Source organism: Mustela nivalis (genome assembly GCF_964662115.1).
Source record: "Mustela nivalis genome assembly, chromosome: 13".
NCBI lineage: Eukaryota > Metazoa > Chordata > Mammalia > Carnivora > Mustelidae > Mustela > Mustela nivalis.
Genome location: NC_139032.1, coordinates 72214914 through 72234751, shown reverse-complemented (window position 1 = coordinate 72234751; position 19838 = coordinate 72214914). Strand labels below are relative to the sequence as shown.

Here is a 19838-nt window from a genome sequence, read left to right as displayed (position 1 = left end):
GTCTCTCAAATAAATTAATAAAATGTTTTATTGTTTATTGGTTTGTTGATATGTACTAATATTTCTACAACATTCACATATTTATTAATAAATGTAATTATTTTATGAATATCCATTCAGATGTCCAACAAATATATAAGCAAATGCAAATGTAGCTTTATTTCTTTATTTTTTATTTAATTTAATTTTTATTATTTTTTAAAGATTTATTCATTTATTTCAGAGAGAGAGAAGAGAGGGGCAGAGAGAGTCTTAAGCAAACTCTGCGCTGAGCACAGAACCCATCACAAGGCTCAATCCCACCACCCTGAGATCATGAAATGAGCTGAAATGAGTTGGATGCTTAACTGACTGCACCACCCAGGCATCCCTTTATTTTTAATTTAGAAAAAAATTGTACATGCAGACAGTTTCAAATAGTTACTCAAAATTTATAATAAAAAGTAGCAGTCCTCTGACTTCAACTACCCATATTTTTTCCTTTTTAAAATGTATTTAAGGTGTGCAGTGTGGTGGCTTAACACATGTATATATTGTAAAAGATTTCCATCATTGAATTAACACATCCATCACTTCACATATTTACCTTCTTTTTTTCTTTTTCTTTTTGGTAAGAACACTTAAGTTCTATTTTCTTAGCAAATTTCAGTTATGTAGTATCAACTGTAATTACCATTTTATACATCAGATCCTCAAATTTTACTTACCTTATAACTGGAGGTTTGTACTGTTTTACCAGACTCTCCCTATTCCCCACAGCCCAGCCTCAGTCCCTGGCAACCACCATTCTACTCTCTGTTTACATTTGTTCCACTTTTTTTTTTTTTTTTTTATAAAGATTCCGTGTAGGGGCGCCTGGGTGGCTCAGTGAGTTAAGCCTCTGCCTTTGGCTCAGGTCACGATCCCAGGGTCCTGGGATCAAGTCCTGCATTGGGCTGTCTGCTCAGCAGGGAGCCTGCTTCCACCTCTCTCTGTGCCTGTCTCTCTGCCCACTTGTGATCTATGCCTATCAAATAAATAAATAAATAATAAAAATAAAAAATAAATAAAGATTCCACATACAAGTAATACCATGCAGTATTTGTTGTTCTCTGCCTGGTTTATTTCACTTAGCAAAATGTCCTCCATGTTCACCCATATTGCAAATGGCAGAATTTCCTTCTTTTTCAAGGTTGAACAATATTTTCTTTTTTTTTTTTTTAAGATTTTATTTATTTATTTGGCAGAGAGAGATTACATGTAGGCAGAGAGGCAGGCAGAGAGAGAGAGGAGGAAGCAGGCTCCCTGCTGAGCAGGGAGCCCGATGCGGAACTCGATCCCAGAACTCCGGGATCATGACCTGAGCTGAAGGCAGCGGCTCAACCCACTGAGCCACCCAGGCGCCCCTGAACAATATTTTCTTGTGTCTGTGTGTATAAAACCTATTTTCCTTAAAACACTTTTTTTTTTATCCATTCATCTGTGGAGAGACACTTACATGGTTTCCACACCTTGGCTGTTGTGAGTACTCTGCAGTGGGAGTACAGATACCTCTTTAAGACAGTGATTTTGTTGACCATCTGTTTCTTCCTTCACAACATTTATATCTTTTGTGTGTGTGTGTTATTGTGCTTACTAGGACCTACAGTACATTGTTTAATAGAAGCAGCGATGTTGTCATCCTCGTCTTGTTCTTGACACTAAAGGAAATACTTTAAAATTTCATCATTAAAGATGATGTAAATATCATTTCAGTGGTGAATCATTTACAATGTTTATGTCAGTTTCAGTGGTTAAATGTTGGAAGAATTTATTGGGTTGAGGAAGCTCTTTCTGTTCCGAGTTCACTGAGAGTTTTTGATCATGAATGAGAACTGAATTTTATTAATGTTTTCTACATCTGTTAAGGTATCTACATCCTAAATATGTAGAATGTCCCTTTATTAAAAACTTTCAAGCCTATAATCTAAACATAAGTCATTTTGCTATTGGGATCATATTGTATCTGCATTATATTATTTTGAAATGTTAACATTATCTTGGGAACATCTCACCATATACTTGTCTTCAAAAGGATGGCTTTTAGTGACTGCAGTTTTAAATCTTATGTATGTATCATTCATTCCCAATTTGAGAACACTAATGTTGTTTTTAATTTCAAGTATGGACATAAATATATGCTTCCATTTCCACTTCTTTCCATAGAGTAAATTCATGGAAATGGAATTATTTGATATAAGTGTTTCTTTTAGCTATATGTCCACAAGCATGATATGAGAATATCCTGTTCATACTAGCCTTATCGCCATTGGATATATTACTACTGATATTGTATTAATACATTTTAACCAATGTGATGAACAAAAATTGTTTTTACTTAGACTTTAAAAATTATTCATGTTTGGGATGCTTGGGTCGCTCAGTTGGTTGAGCATCTAACTCTTGATTTTGGCATGGCTCATGATCTCAAGGTCATGAAACCAAGCCCTGAATGGGGCTCCATGCTGGGTAAGGGAGTCTGTAAGAGATTCTCTCCCTCTCCCTCTCTGCCCTCCCCACCTCCTTGCACTTGTGTGCCTTGCACACATGCTCTGTCTCTAAGTAATAAAACATAAAAAATCATTCATGTTTACTGGCCATTTGCATATTTTTATGTGTGAAGTGATTCTTTTGTGTATTTTTCTATTCTTATATTTTATCTGTGTATGTCAAAGAGATATTTCATACATCTTTAAAACTAACCAGTCCCATCAGTGTTTCCCTTTAAGGTTTCTTTCATTGCTTTTATACTTAGAAAATTCTTCCTTAAATTAGATGAATATTTATTCATATTTTCTTTAAGGTTTTCCTTAAGATTTTGGTATATGTTTAAAAGTAAGAGTTAAAAGTATTTTTTTCCAAATGTTTTGCCAGTCATCTGAGTATCACTTATGGAATAGTCTTTCCTCTCTCTACTGATTGGAAAAGCCACTTAGAAAATATGCTAAATCCTTGCCCACATTAGAGTGTGTCTGGATTTTCTATTTTGTTCTATTGTTTTGTCTATTATTGTATCATACAGTTCTATTTAATATGTAACTATAACATGTATTAATAGTCTCTTCTTTTTTGTTATTTTTTCCTAGACTCACATTTTTATTCTTCTAGATTTACTTTCAGTAAATCAGTTTTTCAAGTTCCAAAACAGATTTCTTGAGAAATTGAAATGTCATTGTGTTTTTTCACTTTTCTTTTAAACCATAGTCTTACTAGCCAGGAAAATGGTTTATCTTGCCTTTTATTCAACTTTTTAAGTGGTTCTCATTAAAATTTTGTGGTTTCCTGCATATACTCTCTGTACGTTTTATTATGTTGATTCCTTGATGTTTGTATACTTGTTACCATTATGAATGAATTTTCCATTAATTTGGGGGGTTTTTAATGTATGCCTGAAAACCAGATATTTTACAGTCCTTTCTTATCAGACACCTAGTGAACTCCTTTTTTTGTTTTCATTTAGTTAGCTTGGGTTTTCTAGGTAGAGCAATCTTCTGCCAAGTAGACCTCTATTTTCTGTTTCTTTTCATAGTTAACTAGCTAAAATTTTCCTTCTTTGTGACAATTTAACACTTCTTTACAATAAAGGAGAACCGTCTCCTCATATTTGTGTTGGTAATAGAAGAGCTGTAATAAAGTAAGAACACCAGGAAAAGTATAACCTTAAGAATATAAGGAAGTAGCACCCTCCTAAAACAACTTTTGTGTAGTGACTAAAAACATTGGTTGTGGTGTGATGCTGCCCTCAAGCGGCTCTGTCAAATACGGGTCGTTGGAAAACAAGATCTCATAACTGATAGATGTTTCTTTTCTTGGACTTGCAGAAATACTAGGATGAGCCTGTACAAATGGTAGATGGAGAGAGGGATATAAGTAAATGCTGTTTGGGTTTTTACTATTAACATGACTTCATTAATACTTTCAGAGTGGATGTACAAATGAACCATCTTTAATTATCTCACCTAGGCCCTGTTTAGATATGGAGTTGATTTGCTTGCTCTCTTTGGTATATAAAAGAACTATGCCAGATTTGTCATGGGAAGCTCTTAGCTACAAAATTATCAGGAACTTAGCAGGTTCAGATAAGTAATCTCTCAAGAGGCTTGTTAATGGAACAACTTCTCTTTTGGCATTTCAAGGTGGCACTAGGCAAAGGGGTGTTTCGTGGTTGCTTGTTTAACACCACATATTTATTAAACATATGCATACCAATGGTTGGTCATGGGAGACATCATTCCAGGCTATTCCTCTCTCATGTTATTCTAAATTTACCTAACTGAAAGGTCACTACCCAGAACAAGAAATTGTTGCTCTCTCTTCAATGTAGCTTTTGCTTTGGGGAGTCTGGCTTTCTGAACATTTCTTCATCTGAACTTCTATTTTCCTTTTCTTCTTTCCACTCGGGAGCTTATTAAAGAATGGGAGCAGGTTTTATGATCCCTTCCTTGGCTCAGAAACTGTTAAAGCACTGACACAGTTGGCTAAGATTTTAAAGTAACCTGAATATAGTAGGTTGGGGATAGGAGAAATTTATTCCAGCAATTAACTGTTAGCAGTAGTGTTTTCTAATACATAAAATGTATCACACTTCTCAAGTAGATATTTTGCCATGTAACCTTCATTGTAATAAATTTTACAGTGAAAGTTTTATTTCTATTTTACAATAGAAAGGTTTTTTTGTCATTGCAATGATAGAGCCCAAATGGATCTCATTTATAGGTTTTGTAGACCATCTCTTCCCCTACATCTCAGAGCCTCTAGGGACGAATTAGAGACTTTAAGAGGTAAAATGATGCAGAGAAAAGACTAGGTTCCACAAAAGTCAAATGCTTTTATTTCTTTATGACTTTGCTTAGGCTACCCCTGACTGTTTTCAAACATAAGGCTGCAAGATATTTTCCTCCATTGATTAAACTAATCCTCGTTTAAAAGAAAATGAACATTACAACTCTTTCAGGATATTTGGTTACTAGTCAGGTGTACTAAGTAATAACTAAAATTTATTGAGCTTTTAGCTATATGCTAATCCTATGCTGTATGCTTTATATGCAAAATACAATGAAGAACTAAAAAATTAAAGTGTGTGTGAATGTCTGACTGCAGTAACTATCTAGATCCCTTTGTATAACTTTTAGATTTTTTTTCTTATTCCTTTATATTTCTTTTTTCAGATTTGTCTATTGATGAAGAAATAATTTTTTTAAATAACTTGATGACCTATAAAAGTCAGCTACCAACTTTGCATACTTTGTTGAGTAGGCTAAAACTATTTTTAGTAAAGGACCCCATTTTAGATTTCAAAGGACAGATCTTCACAGAAGCTAATTTCTTCAGGTACTTAATTGATGTAAATGTTTTTAAAGGAGAAAATACTCTTTGTATGCTCTTAAGTCTAGACATTATCAATAATAAATTATCATTGATTTACATAGATTCCAGTTTTAATCATTGTATTAAATTATTATTTAATTTGATTGGCCACATTTGGTATGTACCTTGCTTTTAGTTAAACACTAATATTTTTTTGTTGTTGTTGTTAAGGGAATGTTTCTCTTTTCAAGAAGATTTGAAGGGTCTAGTGAAAGAAGATTTTTACATGGATAAAGAGAACTTTTGTCAGGAAAAGCTAGAAGATACAGTAGGTTTACATAAAACTGTAATAATTGCTAAAGTAATATTTTTATAAAAGTTAGTAAAGCACACTTTTATTTTTTTTTACTTTTTTTAAATTTAAAGCACACTTTTATAATTTTAGTAATATACATTGACCATCTACTAATGTCAAGTTAAAAAAGACTTGGTAATGGGTTAAATATATCAACAATGAAGTCAAATTTACTTTAAGATAGTGGTTCTAAACCTTGTCTACACATTGGTATTACTTGGAGAGTTTTAATAAAATACTGAAGCCTGGGTCCTACTCAGATGTATTCTGCTTGAACTGGTCTCTTGTGCAGCCCAGGTATAGTGAATTTAAAAATGTCTCTTAATGATATTAATAAATCTACCTGGTGTAGGATACTAAGTGGTCATATTCTAGTTAAAAATTTGGAAACCAGAGCTAAAAATGTTGATTTTGATTTGTGAGTTATACACAAATTGGACTTAGACTATGTAAGAAAAGGGATCTCATTGAAATAGTAAGAGTAAAGATGTTCTGAGACTTCATTTTAGATTCTGCCAGTGGTTAATAAAGAACCTAGCATCCTTGCATATTAAAGATCAAATGTCTCAAAGGCAACCCCTCTTTTTTAGTATACAGTTCCAAAGCACACAAAATTGTTATTGTAATATTAATATGTAAAGAATTTTAGCAGTTGAGAGTGCAAATAACTTTTTGCAGTTTAACAAACTCAAAAACCTAGGCCCACATAAAATAGATGCATTTACAGAGTTACCTTAAACATTTTTTTTAGACAACTGAATATATTGTGAATGTGAAAATATTTCACATTTGGGGTTTTTCTTAAAACATTCAAAGGAGGGGCACCTGGGTGGCTCAGTGGGTTAAGCCTCTGCCTTCGGCTCAGGTCATGATCTCAGAGTCCTGGGATCAAGTCCCGCATTGGGCTCTCTGCTTGGCAGGGAGCCTGCTTCCTCCTCTCTCTCTGCCTGCCTCTCTGACTACTTGTGATCTCTCTCTCTCTGTGTCAAATAAATAAATAAAATTTTTAAAAAAAATTCAAAGGAGATAAATATAGCTTAGATACAGATATAGATATCTCAAGGCATTTAAAGAGTCTCCTACAGTTAAAAATTTTAACACACATGGTAAAAAAACAAAAATCACACACATGGTGACAATATTAATTCACTTATTATCCCCTTTTCTCTTGTCCCCCTCTCCCTCACTTATTAGTTCTGAGAATTGTGCACATAGAATCTAGTTCTGTAGGAATGAAAGAGAAACATATTTAATGGAGTGTAGTGAAGATCCATTCCATTTCATCTACCCTTTTTTTTTTAAAGATTTTATTTATTTATTTGATAGAGAAAGATCACAAGTAGGCAGAGAGAGAGAGAGGGAAGCAGGCTCCCCACTGAGCAGAGAGCCCGATGCGGGACTCCATCCTAGGACCCTGAGATCATGACCTGAGCCGAAGGCAGCGGCTTAACCCACTGAGCCACCCCTCATCTACCCTTTTTATTTCTCCCCATTCACCATCTCTCATCTACTGCAGTGATTATTTTTAATTCAGAAGTTTAAAATTTGTTATTAGCCCAAAAGAAGATATTTCTGCATCCAGGATACTGTACATCACTAGTGTAATCAGTGGCCATAAAGGATGATACTCAGAACATTGCTTGTAATATATTTTTTGGCTATTATGCCTTTTTTTTTTTTTTAAGATTTTATTTATTTGACAGACAGAGATCACAAGTAGGCAGAGAGGCAGGCAGAGAGAGGGGGGAAGCAGGCTCCCCACTGAGCAAAGAGCCTGAAGCGGGGCTCGATCCCAGGACCCTGAGATCATGACCTGAGCGGAAGGCAGAGGCTTTAACCCACTGAGCAACCCAGACACCCCATACCTTTTTTTTTAATGTTTTCATAACATTAAAAATTTTGAATGTTTAATTTAAAATTTGATACAACAATTCAACAATTACATATGTTTATGAGTCTAGAAATATTTATCTGGAAAACCTCCCTAAAAGCCTCTTTTACTTATACTATTTCAGCCATCAAGTTTGCCTGAGTGTGAATTCTTAATACCTACAAGCCTCAAACAAGATGTTGATATTCTGTCACTCTCCAAACTAAAGGAATCCTTAAACTTAGTGCCAGAAATAATAAATTATGCAGATGAAAATGAAAAGCTTTTCAAAATAGGTGAGAACAAATTTAAAAATCTATTACTTATGAAATCCACTTAATAATGTTTGTTATAAAAATATATTGATTAAATTGTTTTCTGAACCTCCATATTTTTAAGAACTGCTCTTTAGTTTACATGGTGAAATCTCAGAATTATTGTTGGTGAGACTCTTTTCTCATTGTCTTTCTCTTTATATCTTAATGTATATATATGTATATATAAGTTAATTTACATAACTACAGACTTAAAATGTCTCTGAAATTAACCAGTTCAAGATAATTATACAAATAAAGCTAAATCACATATGACTTTACTAATTTTTTTAAGTTGTTTTCTTATAAACAATGACAAAGCACTAACAACTTCTAAGCTGACTCTCATTAGATGTGCAGAAAATCAGAATAAGGTGTTGATTCATGGAGTCAGATGACTGGGAGAATCATAACCTAAAATATAGATGCTTCTTTTATCCTAGTTAGATTTAGTAAATATTGTTGAATTCTTTCTAATGACAATTTAACCCCAAATATTTAACTACCCTTTTATAAATTCCAGTTGAAATCATCAAAGATACAGAGGGAGGAGTGAAGGGAGATATATGATATCCATTGAGAACGGGAACGGACATTACAAAAAAAACTGTTACAGAAGTACTTAGGCTGATAGTAGACTTTCTTACTTTTCAGATCTTACTACTAAGCATGGAATTGACATTGAGGATATAAAATGCAGCTCCACAGAGATTTTGGCCATTCAAAAACATTGTGAACCAGAGTACAGTGAACCAGGTAGAAATTTTGGATAGATCATTGAGTTTATCAGCAGTTACCTATATCTGATGTGAAAGTACAGTACATTCACATGTGAGGTCTACTGTGAGACAGCTTTCATGTTTACAATTTGATTATTGCAATCCAGCTTGTCATTTTTTTTCTCTTATCTGTCTATTTACATTTGTTACTGTCATTAACTCATTATCCTTCTGGCATCAAAACTGAATAATGTACAGAGTTACAAAGATTGAGAAAGAGAAATGGAATAAATAGCATTAATATTAAAATCAGAAATCTTATGATATTATAGTTCAGTAAATAAAATTTTCTATTTAATCTCCGTATTAGTAATCTTGTTGACTCTTAAATTTACTTTTGTAAATTTAACTTTTTAATCACCCAAAGCAATCCTATCATTAATGTTACTATTATTATCATACCAGATTTGGACTCTGAATCATCTTTTGTTCCACTTTAATGCAACTTGTGTTGCTTCTTAACATGTTGATGATACTATTATTTAGTTACATGTATTTTATTTATTTATTTATTTATTTTAGTTGGGGGTGGGGGAAGGTAGGCAAAGAGAGAGAGAGAGATTGAGAATCTTACAGGTTCCAACACCCAGTGTGTGGCCTAATCTCAACAACGCTGAGATCATGACCTGAGCCAAAATCAAGAGTCTGACACTTAACCGACTGAGCCAGCCCAGTGCTCCTTTAGATACATTTATAATTGAATCATATTAATCATCTCTTTGGAAGTTTTTTGCTCTATTTTTGAAGTGATAGAAACACACTGACTACTTATGAACAAATGAATTTCAGTTTCTCAAGGCCACCCTATGTATGAACATAGTAGGTTCATTTAGTATGAACATAAAAATAGTACTGGCTCCTAAGTACATAACAATATAACTTGTCAGAATGGAAAACATTATTAAACATAAAACTCTTAGAATTTATCTCATACAGTGAACAATAAAGTTTAGTTGTTAATATATTTTTTTAAAAGCACCACTGCCACTGTTGAGATAGCATGTGATACATTTGTAATTCCTTATGATGGAAATTTAAAACTGTTATTTTGTATTTTAAGTAACCCAAGTGTCTTTTTATTGAAAATTTTTGTTGTAGCAGAATGATCAACATAATAGTTGCTTACAAAAAGTTCTAAATTATACTTAATTTTATACCATGTTTATGTAATTAATTGTTTTTTAAACTTTTTGTATTCTAGTTGAGTTAGAAATGCCATTAACTCATCTACATCTAACAAACCAACATTCTTCCATGACTTCATTATGTACAGGACTTCAGACATTTCCATTTTCTCCTATTTGTAAAATGTAAGTAAAGATTATAGCTAGAACTCAAGATTATAGCTAGAACTCAGTCCTTTTTTTTTTTAAGATTTTATTTATTTATTTATTTGACAGACAGAGATCACAAGTAGGCAGAGAGGCAGGCAGAGACAGAGGGGTAAACAGGCTCCCTGCTGAGCAGAGAGCCCAATGTGGGGCTCGATCCCAGGACCCTGAGATCATGACCTGAGCCGAAGACATTGGCTTAACCCACTGAGCCACCCAGGTGCCCCCAGAATAACCAGTCCTTAATCAGATCCCTCCATATAAAGGTAATTTACAAGATAGCTCTGTGAAAAAAATGTAAGAGAGGACAGTATCTATAGTAGGCAAATAGAATGTATGAATATATATGTACATACTTTTTAAAATTTCTTGATACTATTTTTAAAATTTAAATTCAATTAATTAACATATCACATATTATTAATTTCAGAGATAGAGGTCAGTGATTCATCAGTCTTATATAATATACAGTGCTCATTACATCATGTGCCTTCCTTAATGTTCAGCACCCAGCCATCCCATTCCTTCATGCCCCGCCCCTCCAGCAACACTCAGTTTGTTTCCTATGATTGAAAGTTTCTTGTGGTTTGTCTGTCTCTCTGATTTTATCTTGTTTTATTTTTCCCTTCCCCTATGCTCCTCTGTTTTGTTTTTTAAATTCCACATAGGAGTAAAATCATATGATAATTGTCTTTCTCTGACTGACTTATTTCATTTAGAATAATGCTCTCTAGTTCCATCCATGTCATTGCAAATAAGATTTCAATTTTTTGATCGTTGAGTAGTATTCTATCATATATATATACCACATCTTCTTTATCTGTTCATCTGTCGGTGGACATCTGGGCTCTTTCCATAGTTTGGCTATTGTGGACATTGCTGCTTTAAACATGGGTGCAGGTGCCCCTTCAGATCACTACAGTTGTATCTTTAGGGTAAATGCCCAGTGGTACAATTGCTGGGTTGTAGGGTAGCTCTATTTTCAACTTTTTAAGGAACCTCCATACTGTTTTCCAGAATGGCTGTACCAGCTTGCATTTCCACCAACAGTGTAGGAGGGTTCCCCTTTCTCCACATCCTTGCCAACATCTGTTGTTATTAATTTTAGCCATTCTAACCAGTGTGAGGTGGTATTTTGTTATGGTTTTGATTTGTATTTCCCTGATGCTGAGTAATGTTGAACATTTTTTCATGTGTCTGTGGCCATTTGTACATCCTTGATTTTGTATTTATAGAATATCTTTAGAAAGACACACAAGAATCAGGTAGCTTCGGTTGTGTCTGGAAGGGACCTGGGTAACCTGGCAATTCGGGAGCTAGTAAGTGATAGAGCCAGGTTCTTTTATATTTTTACTATTTTGAATGTGAACATATTACCATTAAAAATAGGCAAGTTGAAAGATTGTAAAGATTCTGGCACTAGAACAGTTTGCTTAGGATATTGCCATTGGATACCTGCCAGTGGTACTGCCTCTATTGGCACTCACTGCTACGAAAGATAGTATAGTGTATATTCATTTGCTCAGGCTGCCTTAACAAATACCAGAGACAATGGCTTAAATACCCAATCTATGGTAAATAAATTTAAATTTATTTATTCACAGTCTGGAGACTAGAAGTCTAAGATTAAGATATTAGCGGGGTTGGATTCATCATGAGATGTCTTTTCTTGGCTTCATCTTGGGTAGCTGTCTTACACCTTTTTCTTTTTTCTTTTTTTTTAAGATTTTATTGGTTTATTTACTTGAGCTTTTTTTTCCTTTTTAATATTTTATTTATTTGAGAGAGAGACAGTGAGAGAGAGCATGAGAGAGGAGAAGGTCAGAGGGAGAAGCAAACTCCCCATGGAGCTGGGAGCCCGATGCGGGACTTGATCCCGGGACTCTGGGATCATGACCTGAGCTGAAGGCAGCCACTTAACCAGCTGAGCCACCCAGGCATCATAACTCTCTGACCAGGAATAGACAAGGATCACAGGGCAGTGTGGATAAGGATCAATAAATAGATTTGTCTATCAAATTACTTTCCTAGGAGTACTAGGGATCATATCCCATCTCTAACAGAAGGCATCCACTGACCTTGTTTACCTTTGTTGATGTGGTATTGGTTTTGGAAAACTAGACATGTAGAACCAAGTATTGATCCACAAATCTGTTCAATACCCGATTGTTGCTGCACAGAGTGGTCTATAATCTCAGAACTGACATTGCAGGGCTGGATCATTGTATTCTAGTTTGAGCCAAAATTGTATAGCTTACTGGCCCAGCATATTTGTCCTCCAAGGAGTCTGAGATAGCTTGGGTTGCTAACTTCTACCATGTGGCATACATGTAACTTAATGTGTTCTAAGTTAGATTAGTCTGCTGTCTTGGAATTGACACTCTATTCCCCTGCTTTTACACCAGTTACAAAACTAGGAACATAACCAGTATAGCCTCTTTCTTTCCCCACTGTAGTCCTGAAACTAAATGAGTCCAAAAATAATACATTTCAGGAAAATTACAGTAAAGTCTACAAGTCTCTAATGAATTGTTCCCAGAATGAATGCTGTGGGAGGTGAGTACTGAGTTTTTAGGGTTTTTTGTTTTGTTTTGTTTTTGTTTTTTTAAAGATTATTTATTTATTTGAAAGATAGAAATCACAAGTAGGCAGAGAGGCAGGCAGAGAGAGAGGAGGAAGCAGGCTCCCCACTGAGCAGAGAGCACCATGCAGGACTCAATCCCATGACCCTGAGATCATGACCAGAGCCGAAGGCAGAGGCCTAACCCACTGAGCCACCCAGGCGCCCCTGAGTTTTTAGTTTTTAGCTGTGATCTGTCAAAGGAGAATTCTGTTGTGTATTTGGGAGCAATTGGAACAACTCATCACTAGCTGCTCAGGTTTCTATTAATGATCTCAGGAAGGTATCACAGCACACAATGGAGGAGCCTGGTACTGAAGGCTCCAATTACCTTCATTTTCTTGCAAAGAATAGTGTCATTTGGGGGATAAATCTGTCACATACAAAACTCTGCCATGAACTGGAACTGCCCATATCAGAAATGAACTCTTAAAAATCTCATGGAACAAGTACAGAAACTACTTAAACTTTGCTTAAATACTTTTAGTTCCTTTGCTGAGGTGCAGATGTTTATTCACAGGACCTATACCATCTTTTTTTAGTGCTCTTTTACTCCACATATCTGAATCCATGTGTTAAGGCAGATTGGCAATCAGAAACAGAAACTATAAGAAATTAGTACAATCTTGAATTTCAATCTAATATTAAAAGCATTTACTTAATTGTCATAAATTCCTGTTAATCACACAAGTTATCTATCTACTTATTGTTGTAACTCAACTACATAGATGAAACTTAAGTCTCATCTATGTTTTATGATTTGCCCAAGTTAGAGCACAAAAGGATTTTTAAAATTAGCCTAAAGTTCTAGACAAAAGTTGTTCTATTTGAAACAACTTAAAGAGGTCATCTCATCACTGCTATTTTCATTAGCGAGAGGTAAATCACTTCCATTTGGTTTATGAATATAAAAACCTTAAAATTCCTATTTTAAAAATGGATTTTCACCTCATCTGTGAATCTAAAAAAGAAAAAAGTGTTAAAAAAAAAACAGAAGGGAAAGATAATGTGTAATGTTACTGTACTCTTAATTTGCTTTTATGTCCCCAATTACTTTTATTTCAGAACACAACATTTTGGCTGGAAATATATCCAGTTAACAAATATTTTGGGAGCTTACCACATGTCAGACTCTCTTGCTAGACTTTATGGAGCTAAAAAGAAAAGTCTGTGTAGCACCAGACTTTATCTCCACACTGATTACTGAATTGTGAACATATTTTTATTTATAATGAAACAATATATCAAATTCAGACATATCTTCAGAAAGTTCCATTAAGAGTGGGAATATTTGGGGCGCCTGGGTGGCTCAGTGGGTTAAGCCTCTGCCTTCGGCTCAGGTCATGATCTCAGGGTCCTGGGATCGAGCCCCGCATCGGGCTCTCTGCTCAGCAGGGTGCCTGCTTCCCTCTCTCTCTCTCTCTGCCTGCCTCTCTGCCTACTTGTGATCACTCTCTGTCAAATAAATAAATAAAATCTTAAAAAAAAAAAAAAGAGTGGGAATATTTATTTACATTATGACCTTCTGTTGGACTTGGCTTGCCTTCCCTTTGCTTTAAAGTAATTGCCTATAATCTGAGCTGTTTGTCAAAGAGATCTTGGTAAGTTTCAAGAATTATCTAGAATCTCAGTTTGTCACTTCATCCTGGATTTTGGATTATGTAAATTGGATATCTTAGACATAAAACAGCTTTCTGCTGCCCAGGACTGTCAACTCAACTAGCAGTATAATTATATTATAATTAGAGTGCTCACATATGTCCCATATGAGCAGAGAACCAGAATACAATCAATTCTTAACTCGGAGTGAGAGGTTTGGGAGCACAGATTAAGGGGTTTGTGAGTTAATGTTATCTTCCCTACCAAGGCTAGTACCTTCATAGCTACTGATAAGCTGAGATTTACACTAATTGTCATCCATCTTTCTTCCTTTCTCTCCTAGTACTCCTAAACGGGTAAACAGACATACATCACTCATTCACACACCCGTCAAGATTAAAGGACCTGAACTAGACTTCCCCACTAAACTTTCACCTTCTTCCCCCCCTCCCCTGCCAAAAAAAAACCTTTTACCTTCCTGAGAACGTAGAGCAGGCAGAACATTTTCATAATTCTGACCCTCAACTAGTAGAGGCTCCAGAATTTGTTTAGAATGGACTTGGGGACAAAAATTTTGTAAAAAATTTGTGTTAAAACTACTTTTTTGTATGGAAAGCACAGTAATTTTACTTAAATTATATTTTTAATTTGTGTGGCTTATAGGGTTAGTGCTGGCACACTTCATGGAAGGAAGTGCTAAAACCCTCCTAAGTCAGCCTCCTTTGTCTCCAAGTTTCATTGAGGGAGATAGAGGAGTTAAGGTAGGCAAGCAGGAGCAATTAAGAGCTAACAAATTGTCAAAACTTCCAAAGGGAGGAAAAGTAAGTATATGAAATTTGTTCTATGAAAATCTCTATTTCAGTTTACACATTTATAGAGTACGTTTTTCACTTGCTTTTGAATGTAAAAAAATACTTAGAAAAATAATTTTCTTAAAATAAAATTTTATTACATGATGATGAGCACTGGGTGTTATATGCAACTAATGGATCATTGAACACTACATCAAAAACTAGTACCAGGTGGTGGGTATTATAGAGGGCACGGATTGCATGGAGCACTGGGTGTGGTGAAAAAATAATGAATACCATTTTTCTGAAAATAAATAAATTTTAAAAAAAACTAATGATATACTACTATATATTGGCTAATTGAATTTAAATCTAAAAGAGGAAAAATAAAATTTTATTATACAAAAATGCTCAATATTATTAATATATTAGGCTCTACCTCTTCTTTTTCAGTAGTTTGCTTACTGCTGAAGAATCAGCTAACAAAAACCACGTGATGTGGCAGTTAGAAAGCTGCAGAAGCTCACTGAAACCATTTCTGCTTACAGGTAAAGATTACTTGATTTTGAATGCTAAACAAAAAGTAAAGGTGAGAAGATATATTTAGTAGAAATGTATTGTCAGCTTTATTTTTTTTTTTAGTGTTGTTACTGTCATTATTAAAAAAACACAGATCCAAAATTAGGATTTCAAAATTTTTCATCTTAATTTTGGGTTGATGCATGTAGTGTAGATAATAATTTAAGTAGTTATGCTACTTCAGTTCCAAAATTAGGATTTCAAAATTTTTCATCTTAATTTTGGGTTGATGCATGTAGTGTAGATAATAATTTAAGTAGTTATGCTACTTCAGTTCCTCCACACATTATGATTTGTTATTATTAGGTTAAAAGTAATCATGTGGAAAGCTCTGTGCCACAGTATCTAAGATGATAGTCATCATAAAATCTGATCAAATAGGGCGCCTGGGTGGCTCAGTGGGTTAAACCGCTGCCTTCGGCTGAGGTCATGATCTCAGGGTCCTGGGATCGAGTCCCGCATCGGGCTCTCTGCTCAGCAGGGAGCCTGCTTCCCTTCCTCTCTCTCTGCCTGCCTCTCTGCCTACTTGTGATCTCGCTCTGTCAAATAAATAAATAAAATCTTTAAAAAAAAGAATCTGATCAAATATACCTTCTAGTTTAGGATCATTATAATAAAATAGAATTTCAAATTTAGTAAATCTTACTTTAATTCCTCAGAATGTTATCAAATTTGTTAATTTAGTAATTATTAAAATGTTCAAACAAAATAATGGTACTATCTCCTAGTTAGAATAATTTTAACTTTATGATATTTCCACAGATTAAAATAAATCCCTATGTGACTTCTATTGCTATAATATTTTGGACTTTTAGTATCTTAAAGACAAAATACTAGCTATATAACTCCAGGTTTCACTTTTTTTCCCCAATGTGTGAAAATCTATTTCATAAGCAATTTTCAGTGTGGTGCTATTTATTGTGTTTTTCATCTCTTTTGCCCTTTGAACTGTTTCTGTTTTCGGTTTGTTATTGTTTTTTAAGTGCCAAGAACTGAAGAGCCCAACAGTCAATATTCAGTTATGGATTTGAAAAAGATATTTTCTATTGAGGAAGAAAGCCTGGTAGTTAATCTTGTGAGCACAGAGTGGTGGGAAAAGGGACAACTGAATCTGAAAGAGGCAGAAGTTTTGGAACATCCAAATATGTATTTGTGTCATGATAACCTATCATCTGATGATACTAAAATGGAGATATTTTTGCCAACAAAAGAGCCTCAGTTAGAATGTAAGTACACAATAGTAAATATCCACTCTGTGAATTTTTCAGAATGAGAAAATGTTAGATGCTGATTGAGCATCTAGGTGATTGAGAAAATAAAACTAAATTCCAGCATTCAGTATTAGCCCTGGCTCTGCCAGAATTTATCATTTTGAGCTCCACTAAGCCCCATTCTTTTCCTTGAAAAAAATAAGTTTGACTTGCTCATCCTGAAGTCCTTTGTTGTCCTAAAATTGTATAGTCTGTTTTTAAATTTCTGGCCATTTTCAATTAATGTGACTTTGTTTCTTTTTATATTGATTAATTGCTAGCGCAGTGTTTATTTACATCAGACTAGACTCAAAGCAGGACTGTTATTCTTTGATCTGACAGGTAAACTCTGCGTGTTCAATAATATCTAGTAAGCTTTCTTTAACAGTAGATAATCTTCCTTTGTTTCTAAAGAATTTACTCAGTTAACATTTTTTAATTATATAATTTAAGGTGGCAGAAATGTCTTTTAAGTATCTTTTGAGTTATTTTGGCTGTTAGTTGCCGTTGTAATAAATGGAACATACTTAGTCTGAATTACACCTTTTTGAAGTATATATAGATTGTTTTTAAATCAGTTTGTGCAATAGCTTTAGATCTTAAAGTTAAGTTGGGAAAATTCACTTTTAGTTTATTATAGAGTAAGTAAATATATTTAAAAATGCATTTTAGAAATTATTGTGTATATTGGGAGACTGCTCTAAGGAAATAGGAACTAGAGCAAGAATTGTCACCAAGAGATGTTTCAAAGACAGAAAACGGAGGGCTTTGCTAGAAAGGAAAATAGACTATGTCAAGGAAATGTACACCATTCAATCTATCCTAAGGCATAGGAGGGTACTCAGGGTAGAAGAAGAGTTTTTTTTTTTTTTTAAGATTTATTTATTCATTTATTTGACAGACCGAGATCAGAAGTAGGCAGAGAGGCAGGAAGAGACAGAAGAGGAAGCAGGCTCTCCACCAAGCGGAGAGCCTGACGTGGGGCTCGATCCCAGGACCCTGGGATCAAGACGTGAGCCAAAGTATATTCTGTTATTCTGTGGATTGCTTGGTACCTAAGATTTTGACCTTTAGACTTAATTGCAAGCCTGTTAGCAATAGGGCTTTTCTGGAATTCTTTCTTTGCTTGGTAACCTAGCTCCAAGATTAAGAATAAGAGGTGCTGAATTTTTGCACTTTTTAAAAAATTTATTTTATTCAGGCCAAAATTGATTTTCAAAGCAAGAGACAAAGTACTTCTAAGGATCAAATATATTAATAAGAACTTACAAATAAAAGTTATTTTAATACCCTAGTAAAAACACTCATTTATGCATGAAAGTCATGTAGGTATTTTTATTTTCTGTTTTCAGCATGGCTAGAGCAAAAAAGTTGTTCTTCACCTATTGTACTTATTAATGAGACATCTACAAATGATCATTTATTACCTCCACAAAAGATTTCATCTCTGGCAGAAGTATCAGATCTGTGTTTTTCTGATGACAATTTATCTGTTAAACAACCAACAAAAGAAGAAAAACCAAAGAATGATCTAGAACTAGTTGATAGAATAAGCCAAAATAAAGAAAATGAAGATTACTTAGAATTTGACTGCACAGTACCATCTGTTGAACCATCTTCCTCTCCAAAAATTGATAAAGCATCTTTTAAGCATGGTAAAAAATGGGAGAACGATTTGGACCTTTTGAGTGACTTTATTACACTGCGAAATAAATATAAGACTTGTATGTCAAAGACTGAAGTCACAGGCAGTAAAGAAAATGATGGTGGGTAATTTAGTAATATTTTGGCATAGATATAATAGCTTTAAGGACTAAATGTATAATTTACTAGAGAAGGTAAAATTTAAAGATCTTTTGAACAGAATATATTCTTTTTCAAAGTCAAAGAAAATGACATTCATTCATGATACTTATTGCGAATGGAGATAGATGTGGCTATTTAGGTATAGATGTAGATACGTATTTTCCAAAAAATTTATAAGTGCTTTTGAACTTGTAAGAAAAGCCACTATTTGTAAAACTTGCTTTCTGCAACTTGGCCACACAGAGTCAGTATTTCTAACTTTTATTGATCATTCTGCCATTCTTTTTTCTCTTTTAGCTGACAGTTCTCAGTATTACATTTTAATGTGTACTTAAAAACACTGCCCATTTGATTGCTTATTACTCTTTTAAATTTACTGAAGAGTTCTGTGTAAGTTCTAATTATTTTACGTTCACTGTTTATGACCATGTCAAAGGTAGTATGTGTCTTATCATTTCATTTCTGGTAAAGAAACAATAAGTATTTTCACCATGTATTTAAAACTCATATGTTAAAATCTTTTAAGATGGTATTGTGTTTTTAAAATTACTAGAATATATTTGACATATGTTACCCAGAAGAATTAAGTACAAAAATATTTATGTGTGAGAATTACAGCATAGTTAGGTCTTATGGTCTCATATATTATTAACATTCAATTCTGCTGTTTAGTTAGTAAGCCCACTTGACTCTCAAACTAAGTTCCTTTCTCCAGCTTAAACTTTATTAGTAAAAGAGGTAATATTTTGGTATATATTTTACTTCTTGCCTTATTTTATAGTTAATTCAGGGGCAAGAAAGAATGTTACAACTTACTGGGCCCCCTCAAAAACTCTAGTAATTCATATAATTTAATCCTAGCTATTCCAGTTATTTATAGTTAGTTAAAAGCAAACTTGAAAATAATAGCATAATCTAGTTTAGGATATTTTACTCCATTGATTTTCACCATGTATTTAAAACTCATATGTTAAAATCTTTTAAGATGGTATTGTGTTTTTAAAATTACCCTGTAATTGTATTATTAACAGATAACATTACTATCTAGTTAATATAAGTAACTATAAATAGTTATATATATGTTTTTATATATGTTATACATATAACTTATATATACATTAACATATATATAAAACTATAAATAGTGTGTGTGTGTATATATACATATATATATGTAATCCTCTACAATACTCTATAATACCTAGGAAAGAAGGAAGAA

The 19838-nt window shown here is 33.9% G+C and overlaps 2 protein-coding genes across 2 annotated transcripts in view; both read left to right on the top strand.

Moving 5' to 3' along the window:
- Positions 1–19838, top strand: part of ECPAS (Ecm29 proteasome adaptor and scaffold) — a 295320-nt gene that overhangs the window by 33842 nt on the left and 241640 nt on the right. The window lies entirely within an intron of this gene.
- SHOC1 (shortage in chiasmata 1) overlaps positions 1–19838 on the top strand; it is a 77522-nt gene that overhangs the window by 18735 nt on the left and 38949 nt on the right. Inside the window, exons 7-14 of the mRNA XM_082696976.1 lie at positions 5187–5349; positions 5557–5653; positions 7696–7846; positions 8519–8620; positions 9845–9953; positions 15438–15532; positions 16547–16789; positions 18166–18579. Of these exons, the coding sequence (XP_082553102.1) occupies positions 5187–5349; positions 5557–5653; positions 7696–7846; positions 8519–8620; positions 9845–9953; positions 15438–15532; positions 16547–16789; positions 18166–18579 (1374 nt within the window). The remainder of the gene's footprint in view (positions 1–5186; positions 5350–5556; positions 5654–7695; positions 7847–8518; positions 8621–9844; positions 9954–15437; positions 15533–16546; positions 16790–18165; positions 18580–19838) is intronic.